Raw genomic sequence first — 11,547 nt, 5'->3', positions numbered from 1 at the left:
GTCAATTTAAAAGATAATTTTGCAAGTCAAAAAAGTTTGTAGTCTTTAGTTGCGTATTTTTCATAGTCTTATATTTCAACAGTTTTACGACAAACTGTGACTTTTTTGACATGGAATTAATTTTTTTAAATTGACAAACATCATGTGTAATTCGTGGCACAATTAAAACGGGATCAAAAGATACGTTTTCTCTCTCCATTGACTTCAATACATACTTTTTCCGAAATAAGGTCCCATGGAGGTCCCCGGAAGGGGAGGGACTTCGCCTCTATTAAAATGAACACACCTGATACCGGAAATTGTGTTAGCCTAAAAAAATATCGATTTCCGCCCGCCACGAGTCCTGCGCAGTTAGCCGGCAGGCACTGAGACCACGCGGAACGTGCTGTCGGCTCGCTGTGGTGAACCGTCCGTTGGTGCTCTTCGTTCACACGGGAGCGTAAAACAGCTGACTAACGTCTCACTGCGTAGCTCAGCGACTCACTAATATTAATTCATATTTCCCTTTCGGATTTTTCCCCTCAAACGTTTGCGGTTATAATGAGGTGAGGATGGCTAAGCGACCGGGGACCGACGACGGGATGTTGCCTTCGCCGACCGCTCTCCGGGACATCGCAGCCGGGGACGTGAACATGGAATGCGGCGACGGAGAGGCAGAGGTCTCCCTGGAAGAGATCCTGAAGCTGTACAGCCAGCCGATAAACGAGGAGCAGGCATGGGCAGTGTTTTATCAGTGTGGTCGGACTTTAGCGCAGAAACATCGGAGGAAAAGCTCCAAGTCTACCGGGGCTTCACCCGTCTCCTATCCGAGGAAGATCGAGGGACCCGGGGATGTGAGGATCGCCAGAGACGGGACTGTGAAACTGCGCTTTGAAGCCAGCACAGGTAAACGAACCGAGAGCAGGTGTTACTCTTGTCTGGTTTGAGCTATTGCCATCTCAACCGGCTGCTATCAATGAAGCCTTTTTTCTTCACACCCCTAGCAGGCCAGAGGATCAGAGCATCCTTATAAAGAGGCCATATTGTTGTGGCTGTCCGCTTCCAGCCATGTGGTGAAATGTTTACGGACAGCACGATGCGGTTATTAAAAATACATCACATATCACCGCATAGCTGCTGGGGACCATGAAGACAAAGGGAGCTGTTTTGTCAATAATTGACGGACAGTGTTTGTTCTCGGAACATAATCCAATATTTTCATTTAAATGCATGTTTACTCGGGTGTGTTGCAGTGCTGGCTCGGGATGGCTGCTTGGTTGGGTTTGTTGCTCCAGCAGCGGTCGGTTAGCTACAGTAAACAATGAGCCATGTGATGGATTCAAACTGCAAAGCACCTTGGGCTCAGTCCAGAGCCAAGCAGTATAGCCAGCATTTAGGCTACAGTGAAACAGCTGGCAAAAATCCAAACACAAATAACTCATATTACTGCCAACAGCCCCATAATATGTTATTGCGGACGGATGGCTACAATCACAGATAAGGGGGGAGGCGAGCAGGTGCTTTTTGTGGCCTGCAATCACCTGAGGGAGATTTGTTGTATGGGGGTAACCATGCATATGGGCTCCATTTAATTGTGATCAATGAGTTTTGAGCTCCGGCTTTAAATTATAAACATTTAAAACTATAAGTCCATTGACAGAAACCTTTCAAGCAACATTGCCATCATTTCAGCTGCCAGCTCTACAATGCTTGCATTTCAATTAATTTCAATGTAGCCTTAATATCCCAGGAGGGCACATCTGGTGCAGCATAAACAGAAAACATACTCTATACAGCCAACAACAAAATCAATATCACCAACAAAAAACATACTAAACATTATGGCAAAAAAGTGCAATGACCAACCATAGCTTGTGGGTTTTTATGATGGTAGGATGAGAACTTTTTAGTTTTGTACCATTTGTTAACCAAAAAAGCTCTATGAAGACTATCTTCTATTATTATCTATACAACTCAGTTGTAGCCCTATTGTACCTGGCAGCAGGCTATACCTGTCCGACCTCTTGGGTAATTGTTATATGATTCATGATATCTGAGGGAATTATCATTCTCACCACATTATTTTTGTTTTCATTAAAAAAAAAATTAAATGATCAAAGACCACCTGGTAACTTATTAAAGTGGCCTCCAGCAGGAATATCTTAGTTCACCACTCCAGATGTACACAGCGCGTCAAAGCCCTTTAACTGCATTCCATTAATATGTGAGAGATAGCCGGGTGTGGGAGGAGGTGTGGCTGTCAATAAAGCTGAGGCACCGAGGTTATACCCCATCTCTCCTGGGAACTTATTAGCCACCTTTCTTCTTATTTCCCCCTCCCCTGTGGAAACCCCCCCCTTACAATCCCTGTCTTTGGCTAACCTCTCAAACCTGCTCTCCCTCCTCTTAGCTGCTGTTTACACAAGAACGCAAACGGTTGTATCCGCTACTTTTGTCTTTGTATAGCCCGTTCGTTCACACGAGGCCGTAACGGAAGCGCGGAAACAGACCCCGCAAACGATAAAGGGTCCCAAGGTGGATAGATCTGCAAACGGAACGCTCTGGGGGGCCAAACGGCTCAGTGTGTACCCCCTATACCAGGGGTCTGCAACCTTTTTGACCAAAAGAGCCATTTTGCTCCTTTTTCCAAAACATTTTTTTGTCTGGAGCCGCAAAACATATTTCATAGTTTTTTATTGTTATATCAGACAAAAACTACATTTTTTTGCATTTATTAGGCTATTTATTACATGATATAAAACTGTTAACCTCTAATAAGAAACAAATAACTCTTATAAGGAGAATTAAAAATAATACAAAGGCCTACTTTAAAATAAATTAAACACAGCACTTGGGGAGTCCTCTGCACATTTGAAGAAAAAAAAATATTATTAAAATGGGCCCACTTTGAAATAAATAAAACATATAGCTGCACCCTAAAAAGAGTTAAAGGTAGGGTAGGTAAGAATGGAGAAACCAGCTCGAGTGCGCTAGAATTTGAAAGTAGGCCTACACAACCGGAAAAAATATGCCTCTTCCTTCAGACTTTCTTACAGAGTCCCTCCTCCAACACACACGAACGCGCACATGACCAATGAGGGCACGAGATAAATTTGTGCACAGATGGAAGGCTGACAGGCAGGTAGGCCATCCAGTTATTTTAGCCGGGCCGGCTCAGATGATTGGTCGTGCTTTTTACAGTACTACGGCTTCCAGAGATTAATTTTTGTATATATTCATTGCTATCGGGACGTTAAGAGCATTCCATGGAATATAACAAAAAGTGTTTTCTGAAATAAATGACATACCCCATTGAATTATGACTGAAGATCGTCAGCTGTCTTCCTCTCCCTTGTTGTTCCTCGATACTAAGGCTATAGCACCTTTGACAACTTCTCTCTACATATCAAACATACCGGTAAACCAGCATCGTTTGCTGTGAAAGCAGATAACTCTGTCCACACAGAATTAAATCCTGTGTTCCTCCGTTACTTTTCTTTGATTTATCCATAGTTCGCTCATCGAGCCAGGGGTCAGGTTATTCGCCTCCAAGAAAAGGCGCTCGCACGGGACCGTAGCAGGATGTGTCTCATATTTTAGTTGACCTAATTAAAACCTTTTTGTTTTTTATTTGTGTCACAGTTTCAACTCAAAATACGAGATACGAAACATTTTCAACCATGCAACAAAATATAAATAGTCCTACAAATACTTTTATTTTATTTCCTTCTTATTTTTGTCTAAGCTCAAGGGAGCCAGAGCAGAGGGCTTAAAGGGCTGCATGCGGCCCGTGGGCCGCGGGTTGCCGACCCTTGCCCTATACAATCGTTTCCTGATAACGATGAAGCCATAGCCCCACCTCTGCTGCTACAGATGTTAGTGCAAAATCTACAGCTCCTCTACCACAACCATCAGCAACAAGGACATGGCGAATTACATGAACTACATGTTGCTAAATCCACCACGGGGCATAAACAGAAGGGCAACCATGCTCGGGGTTCTTCTTCGCTGCTTTTGATGTATTTTGTGGCGCCACTTACAGGCCTGGTGTAGGTACCATATCTGCACGGCCTACCAAATCAGCACGGGGTCCGTTACACTTACTAATGACGTCACGCATTGGCTGTACGGCAACCCAAGAGGACATTTTACACGGCCAAATTCCGCAAAGAATATTAAAAAATAACAATCGACAGTGAATGTATGTTAGTGGAACTGTGTCAGGAAAGTGAAGTGTTAATTAAGTAATGTTATTGAAGAACTGAAATGCATAAAATTTAAAGTTAATATCATATCCCTAGATATGGTACCTACACCGGCATATGTACTACAGCGTCTCCAGCGCTTTCGAGCGGTCTCGTGTGAACGGAAGACTTTTTTGATATCGTGTTCGTTTGCGTTTCGTATGCGTTTACGTGTAAATGGGGTCTTAGCATATTCAGCCACCCAGTAATGTTTGCAGTGTGTGGAAATTACACTCAGTATAAACACATTTTGCCACTGTTGCTGAGAGTCTCGACACTTCTAAAAATAGAATAAATGTGATAGTTGGATGCACACACTCTAGAAGTATAACTGCAGACGAGTTTGGGAAATTATAAGTGGAGTCCTCTGCTGCTCCTGTGGGGAGTTGCTGAGGTATTTTGAGACAGCTTGGCCTTGTCCTGATTCTTATGAACTCTGGTGATGAGACGTGAGACCTATTAGGCTTTCAGTAGCTCTGTGGCAACTTTCAGAGATTCCAGCAGACAATCATTGCTTATGCAATTTACCTATTGCCTGGCACATGAGTCAGTGACAAGAACGCATTTTTTGGCAAGCACCCAGACCACCATGACTGGGGCTTTCAGGTCACTCCTCCTATCTTACTGCTTGTACCAAGATGTCATCTACAGCCAAACACTGCAGGAAGCGTGTATCACTGTAATGTTTGGCACATTTGTATCAGAAATGCAGTTAAACAGAGTCGAAGTAAGGTTTTTATTTAAGGCTAAATTGATGCACGATGAACGCTGATGCTGCTGGAGGCAGATCAATTGAAATGGAGCACCGTGAAGAATATATTGACTCCCACTCTAGCCTGGAGAAGGGCCTGAATGAAGCCTTGATGCTGCATGAAGATGAGACATTTGTTTACCCCAAGAGTTTCAATGATTCATACCTACAGTGCAGATAAAAGTTTGTGTTGCTTAAGTTTGGTGCACACAGTATTATAAATAGAATGTTATTCATACAGTTGTTAATAATGTCCTTGAAGCGGGTTAAATAAGGACAAAACATATCTTCGGTTGTATCTTTTGTTCTTCATTGATTCGATTATAGTAGAGACTTCTCTTTAACCGTTTTTTATTCAGCAGCACAGCGGTTGATATTTTTTCTGAATGGGATAGTCTGGGCGACGCTGCTCACTGCTCCGAATATGCCCACTCTGATTTCCTCGCTGCAGGAGAGACGAGGCCAATCCTTCTCTGCTTGGCTGCTACAAACAGAGGTCTCAGTGTTTTCCAAATGAGCGTTGGTGGAAGACTGTTTATTTAGCTGTAATTCAGTGAACTGAGCAGAACCGAGCTACACTGTGGAACAAATATTTTCTGTATATATAAAAATATTATAGTATGTAACCTAAGCAGTTAGATTTGTACTATTGATTGCTAACACTCAAACACTTCCTCAATTGATGCAATTGAAACTGAACTGGCACCTATATTATCATTTAGAGATGACACATGTGGCCAAAGTGTCTTATTTATATGCAATGACCTAATTTTACAATCTGGTCCGTTGTCAAAGTCTGCAGATCTCTCTATCTATATGTACTTTCACCCCTGACGATACTCTTACCGGCAGTTACCCTGTCTTCCAAGTAGAGCTGCATGATATGAGGAAAATATTCAATTTAATGTTGTTAAATATCAGGATCACAATATTACTTGTGTTAAAAACACAGATATTAAACTCGACCCTTCTGCTGATTTCTATAGACTGCTGAAAACACATTGCTTGTTCAATAAAAAAAGAAATGAACTGATTTCCAACATGTTTTTATTGAACAAATTACACATTGAACTGAAAATAAAAGGAACCAATAAAAAAAGAAAAACATTTGATAGTATAGTTTTTATGTGCTACTGATTACTTTTCTTTTTACTAAAAAAACACACCATAGAAATATCAGTCTCTTAGGAGCTGTTCGGGCAAGTCCATCGCTATTTCTACTATTGCTTATCAAAGCGTATCTATTTATTAAAACAAGAGGGCTTATCTGTGTACTATGGAAGCTCCTACATGGAAATCTAGACGTACAGGTGTGTCGGAACAGAAGATAAGGTTGTCTAAGCTTTCGTTTTATCATTGTGCGATCGGCGAAAGAGAAACTTCAGGTTTTTCCAGTCTATTTAGGCTCCTGTGATTTGTTTTACAATGAATAGAAGGCAATGTCTTTCTCCCGGTTGAAAAGGAACAGTCTTATCTACAACCAGCACCCAATGGCAGGTTTTGCCTCAGGCGGTGTGCAGTGACTGCAGAGAAAACATCATTTATTCACCAAGTTGTGTGAAGCACTTCCGCACAATTGTGCTTCTCAGCCCTGCTTGCATTCATTCTCTTCTCTTTTTGAAGTTTAATAAGTTATGATATCTAACACTGTGTGAAGCATGTGTCCTCTCTGCATAATGAAAAAGAACACAATTGTACACAAATGATTCAGAGGGTGTGTTGGCACATTTAATAACTGTCTTTATGGCTGTGGATAACCCTCTCCATTTTCTCTCGTTACAGATACATACCAACCGGCCCCGACGTCATTAGAGGTAAGTTTCACGTCACACTCTCCTTAGTCACTCTTCATTCCTGGTTTTTGGAAATGATAGTTTTCCTTTACAACAAGTGCTGGAAGAGCAGTTTTCTTTTAGTTGTTGAGTAGTTTTATTTCCCTCAAGATAAAGTATGCAGTATATAAAACCAAACTGGAATGTTAATTTATCATCAGATTTATTTTCGCTCCATAACTCATGCATTATTGACTTCACTTATGACAAAACAATTTCAGAAACAGTTTTCACAGCTTGCTCATCACTGAATCTAATAGTGAGCACAACAAGTGGGCTGGTGCAGCCACTGTGTCGCAATATTGTTGACCGTGGCCTTGAGAAAAACATCCTCTGAGCAAACGTACAAATCAGTTTCATGAACTTTAACTCATTTATTAAGGCTGGTGAAAAGTGTTGGTAATCCTTATGTGTAGATTTTCTTTTCACGAACCGGTAGAAATCAGCTCGTTGTGTCCCATCAGTTCAGTCAAAATAAAAAAAGTAGATATGGCACTGCTCACCGGCAAACTAAATATATTTATCACCTATCCAACTGTAGAGCTTGACAACATTTCAAGCATTAGTCCCAGTGTTTGAGCCCCTGACCTGTGCTGCACTACACACAAGTGAGTGGGAGTGAGCTCTGTGCAAATAGCACTCTTTACTTTGTTCTATTCTTATTGTGTTTGCTGCACTCTGGTGCAGAAGAGCACTTTCAGAAAGCATTCATCAAATGCATTACTTTCTAAACTAATACACACTCATCTTCAAACCACATGAAGAGGTGTGTCCAGTGTCTGTTTGGCCAAGGTACACTGTTTAATCCTGGGAGGAGAAGTCTCTCTTCATTATGTGTACTCAGACTAATTACAGAGTTCTCTCTCCACTCCGAGCCGGCTGGTGTCCTTCATGTTTAACTTGTACTTCATGTGATCACAGGCATGCACAGTATGTGTTTTTGCATGGCTTAGTTGGAAATGGAATGACTTCCCTCAGCTGACAGCCTTTCCCCTCTCCTCCTCTTCTTCTTCTTCTTCTACACTATTTTTTGCTTGTTCATACTGGGTGGCTCCCTGCCTCAATAGCTCTGCGTATGCCTTGTTACTGCAAATTAACAGGGTGTGTTTGCCTTGTTATTTGTTGGAAACACATCATGGGGTTGCACAATGGCTATTTGTGAATCAGCATGACAATCCCACAGAATCGATCACATGGCAAAACCCTGACGACACACCTTGTTTATAACAGCAGCGACAGCGATGCTGGTGTGTTTTGCGTTTGTGTGTGTCATCAGGGCAAAATGAACTCCTAGAAACTAATGTATAGGGAACTACCACATATGCTGTTTTGAGTACTTTGCCAAGTGTTTATATGTCTGTGGACAGATTTTGTATACAGCATACCATGCCGTATGCGGTCACAAAACATCACAGGTGTGTGGTTCAGATCAGATGAAGATGGGTGTTGTCCAGGTAAGAGTGCTGGAATTCGCGAGGTAGCAAGTTTCCCCAGTTTAACACATTTTTACAAGTTGATAGGATTGATGGGTTAAGCAAATATAGTCATGTGTGGGCTGGAGTCAATTGCTTGTTTTTTCAAATACATTTTTAGTCGCATACGCACACAAAAAAGAAATGTTGACTTATCAGTCAGTCCTAGATTTTCGTCCAGACTCAAAAGTCTCAACAGCTTTTTCGTGGATTTCCATGAAAGATATTGCAGACATTAATCTTCCCCTAAGAATAAATCCTACTGATTTTTACAATGCCCTTACTTTTCCCATAGAGCCACCAGCAAGCTGATATTTCGATTTTTGTGTGAAATGTCTCTCTTGCATCATATTCTCTACACATATTGAATGGACGACAATGTCATCTGTAATGACATTGCCGTCCACTTTGTTTCCTCAACCAAAATTATAAATAACTTGTGGTATGATCCGAAACCTTCAAACCGAATGGCATTCCCAAAACTAATGGCATTGTGTTCACTTCTAATTAGCAAATATTAGCATGCTAAAGCAAGATGGTGAACATGGTAAACTTTGTGCTACTGACCAAACACATGTCAGAAGTATTCTAATGATAGTCATGTTGGCATGCTTTAGTTATCAATTGGCCCAGCTGCCTCATAGCAGCGCCAAACCCAACCCTGCGTAAACCATAGTTTTGTTTCAATTTCCTTATTTGATTAGTGGTTTTCATGGTTCAATGTAATTTAATGTTCTGAGAGGACATTAGCGGGAACTATAAATTCACCCTGGCGCTTTTCCATGACCTAATTGTGTTCAGGTTATTAGAGAAAATTGATTTGGTGAACACAGCAACCCACACAAACACAGTTTTAACCTTTTGATTGATATGACACAGCAGTCCCCTCACATTTCAGCCAGCGTCCTGCGTCCCTCATGTTTTGGCGTGTGTTGTCTCAGTCCCTTGTGTATCGAGTCAGCCGACTTGTCAACCATCCAGTGTCACTCTCAAACCCTTCTCTGCTTCTGCACATGTCTTTGAGCTAATCACTATCTTGTGCTGAATGTACCCCTCCTACCTCACCACAGAAGCTGTGTGGGGATAATCCTCAAAGTCAAACACGTTTTGTTCCTTCACAAATAAGAGTTTCTTTAAGATGCTCTCTTGTCAACTTTGTTGCTAGAGGGAAATACTTCTTCAAAGAACCTATTTTTGGAAACTAGCATATTCTGTTGTAGCCTTAATGGCAAGCTTAACCCAGTTTGTTCTCAGTTGAAGATCAAGGTGTCGTATTCTATTACAGCTTGAAGACAATTAGTTTTCCAGTATCATGCAAGAGGTAATGCCTTGGATTTTGGAATGGATCCTAATAGTTTTAGCCGTCAGTGAGGTAGAACATGGCATTTAATGTGCAGTCTCAAGGTTTATTATCAAAATAATATGATTCCCATAAAGTGTTGTTCACACAGACTTGTTTTGCCTTGCTTCAAATTCCAGATTTAATTAGGATCATCACACATTTAACTTCTTTCCAGATGGTGAGATATATTCGGCTTCAGCAGAGTAGTGAATGTTTTTGCATGGTAAACGTGTACATTACCGGCTTCCAAGCTGCAGCGGGTTGAAGTGTGTGTGTGTGTGTGTGTGTGTGTGTGTGTGTGTGTGTGTGTGTGTGTGTGTGTGTGTGTGTGTGTGTGTGTGTGTGTGTGTGTGTGTGGTGTGTGTGTGTGGTGTGTGGTGTGTGTGTGTGTGTGTGTGTGTGTGTGTGGTGTGTGTGTGTGGTGTGTGTGTGTGTGTGTGTGTGTGTGTGTGTGTGTGTGTGTGTTGTGTGTGTGTGTGGGTGTGTGTGTGTGTGTGTGTGTGTGTGTGTGTGTGTGTGGTGTGTGTGTGTGTGTGTGTGTGTGTGTGTGTGTGTGTGTGTGTGTGTGTGTGTGTGTGTGGTGTGTGTGTGTGTGTGTGTGGTGTGTGTTGTGTGTGGTGTGTGTGTGTGTGTGTGTGTGTGTGTGTGTGTGTGTGTGTGTGTGTGTGTGTAGGCAGGCTATGAGCTCTGTCTCCACAAAGACTGTTTTTTACCCTCGTCAGCTCTGACCTCAGACTGAACATTTCGTGAGCGAGAGACGTCATTTGTTTTCTTCTTTTTAATTTTTGATGATGGATATATTGTTTTTTGTGAAGATTACTCTGTAAATAAGAGTGAATATCTTTATATTTGTAAACAAACAAGTGCAGGTTTTTTAAGTCTGATGGCTTTTGAGTCCAGTCCCCTGGAGTGATTGGCACCCGGTTTGATCCTGACATTAACCTGTTACTTCCTGCTTTTTATCCTAATCAATAATGGATTTCTGTGACATTGACAGTTTCACTTAAAAGCACCCCTGCGGCTCATGTTACAGCCCTCAGGCGTTACAATTCTGCCTATACAGGGATAATTGAGCAAGCACAAAACCACAAGAATGCAATTTATTGAGCCGTCTAAGCTATTTGAGTAAGGTATTCTATTCACAGAAAATCCATTTCTCATTTTCTTCTGGTCTAGACAGGCCTGAGGAATACATTGAACTTCCTCTTCAGAGAGTTGGTCAAGTTTATGAGGTTATCAGATCTTTTGTCACAAATATGTTCCAATGCTTGAAAGGAAGTCCTTTGTGTGGTTTTGGAATAAGATGTGTGGTCTCATGTTGAAAGAAATGTTCCGTCCTCGTCTGTACCAAAAGCAATTTATCAGATTTTGAGATTCACTGTGGGGATTTTATTCTGACAGCATTGTAGGTCAAACTGATGGCTGTAACGGCAAACAAATAGTCGCTATAATGAAATAATCTTGGCTCTGTGTGTTGTTTTGGGAGGACATTTTTGGCATTACTATACAATAGTTGCTGTGTGCAGTGCACCATGTATTGCTAAGACATTTTGTTATGAATATGTTTACCTGTATCTGAGAATCAGTTCTGCCATCTGATAACGTAAAAATAATGAACTGATGTCAGTGAACATGATATGAATGAGCAGCTTTGTGTTCTGACATACTATGAATAGTAATGCTTCAGCCTGGAGGAGGCCGAGCAGCCGCTGCAGTGGAAGACCTCTAGATTTAGCTGTAGTTATGTAACCGTCTGTGTTGTGATGGCTTTACAACTGCAGCAAACGCTGAAGGCTGCTTAGCTGACGGTTTTGTGAACTCTGATGGTTACAGTGTTGCTTTGAGCTGCAAATTCAAAGGCAAGAAGGTTATGTCAGGCTTTTTTCTGTAGTATGCAAGAATAAAGACTTTTGCTTTTAAATGAATA

At 41.6% G+C, this 11,547-nt stretch overlaps 1 protein-coding gene across 6 annotated transcripts in view; it reads left to right on the top strand.

The window, feature by feature from the left end:
• The first annotated feature begins 326 nt into the window (after nt 1-326).
• Nucleotides 327-11,547, top strand: part of spire1a (spire-type actin nucleation factor 1a) — a 35,208-nt gene continuing 23,987 nt past the window's right edge. For 3 of the 6 annotated variants that reach the window (XM_034240855.1, XM_034240850.1, XM_034240851.1), the window contains exons 1-2: nt 327-885; nt 6,757-6,788. In XM_034240855.1, coding sequence (XP_034096746.1) covers nt 552-885; nt 6,757-6,788 — 366 coding nt within the window. In that variant the 5' untranslated portion in view covers nt 327-551. The remainder of the gene's footprint in view (nt 886-6,756; nt 6,789-11,547) is intronic. The other 3 variants (XM_034240854.1, XM_034240852.1, XM_034240849.1) reach the window with 1 other exon arrangement.

The sequence above is a fragment of the Gymnodraco acuticeps genome, unplaced genomic scaffold (assembly GCF_902827175.1).
Source record: "Gymnodraco acuticeps unplaced genomic scaffold, fGymAcu1.1, whole genome shotgun sequence".
Taxonomy (NCBI): domain Eukaryota; kingdom Metazoa; phylum Chordata; class Actinopteri; order Perciformes; family Bathydraconidae; genus Gymnodraco; species Gymnodraco acuticeps.
Note: the sequence above shows the minus strand (reverse complement) of the source record. Positions and strands in the feature narration are given on the sequence as shown.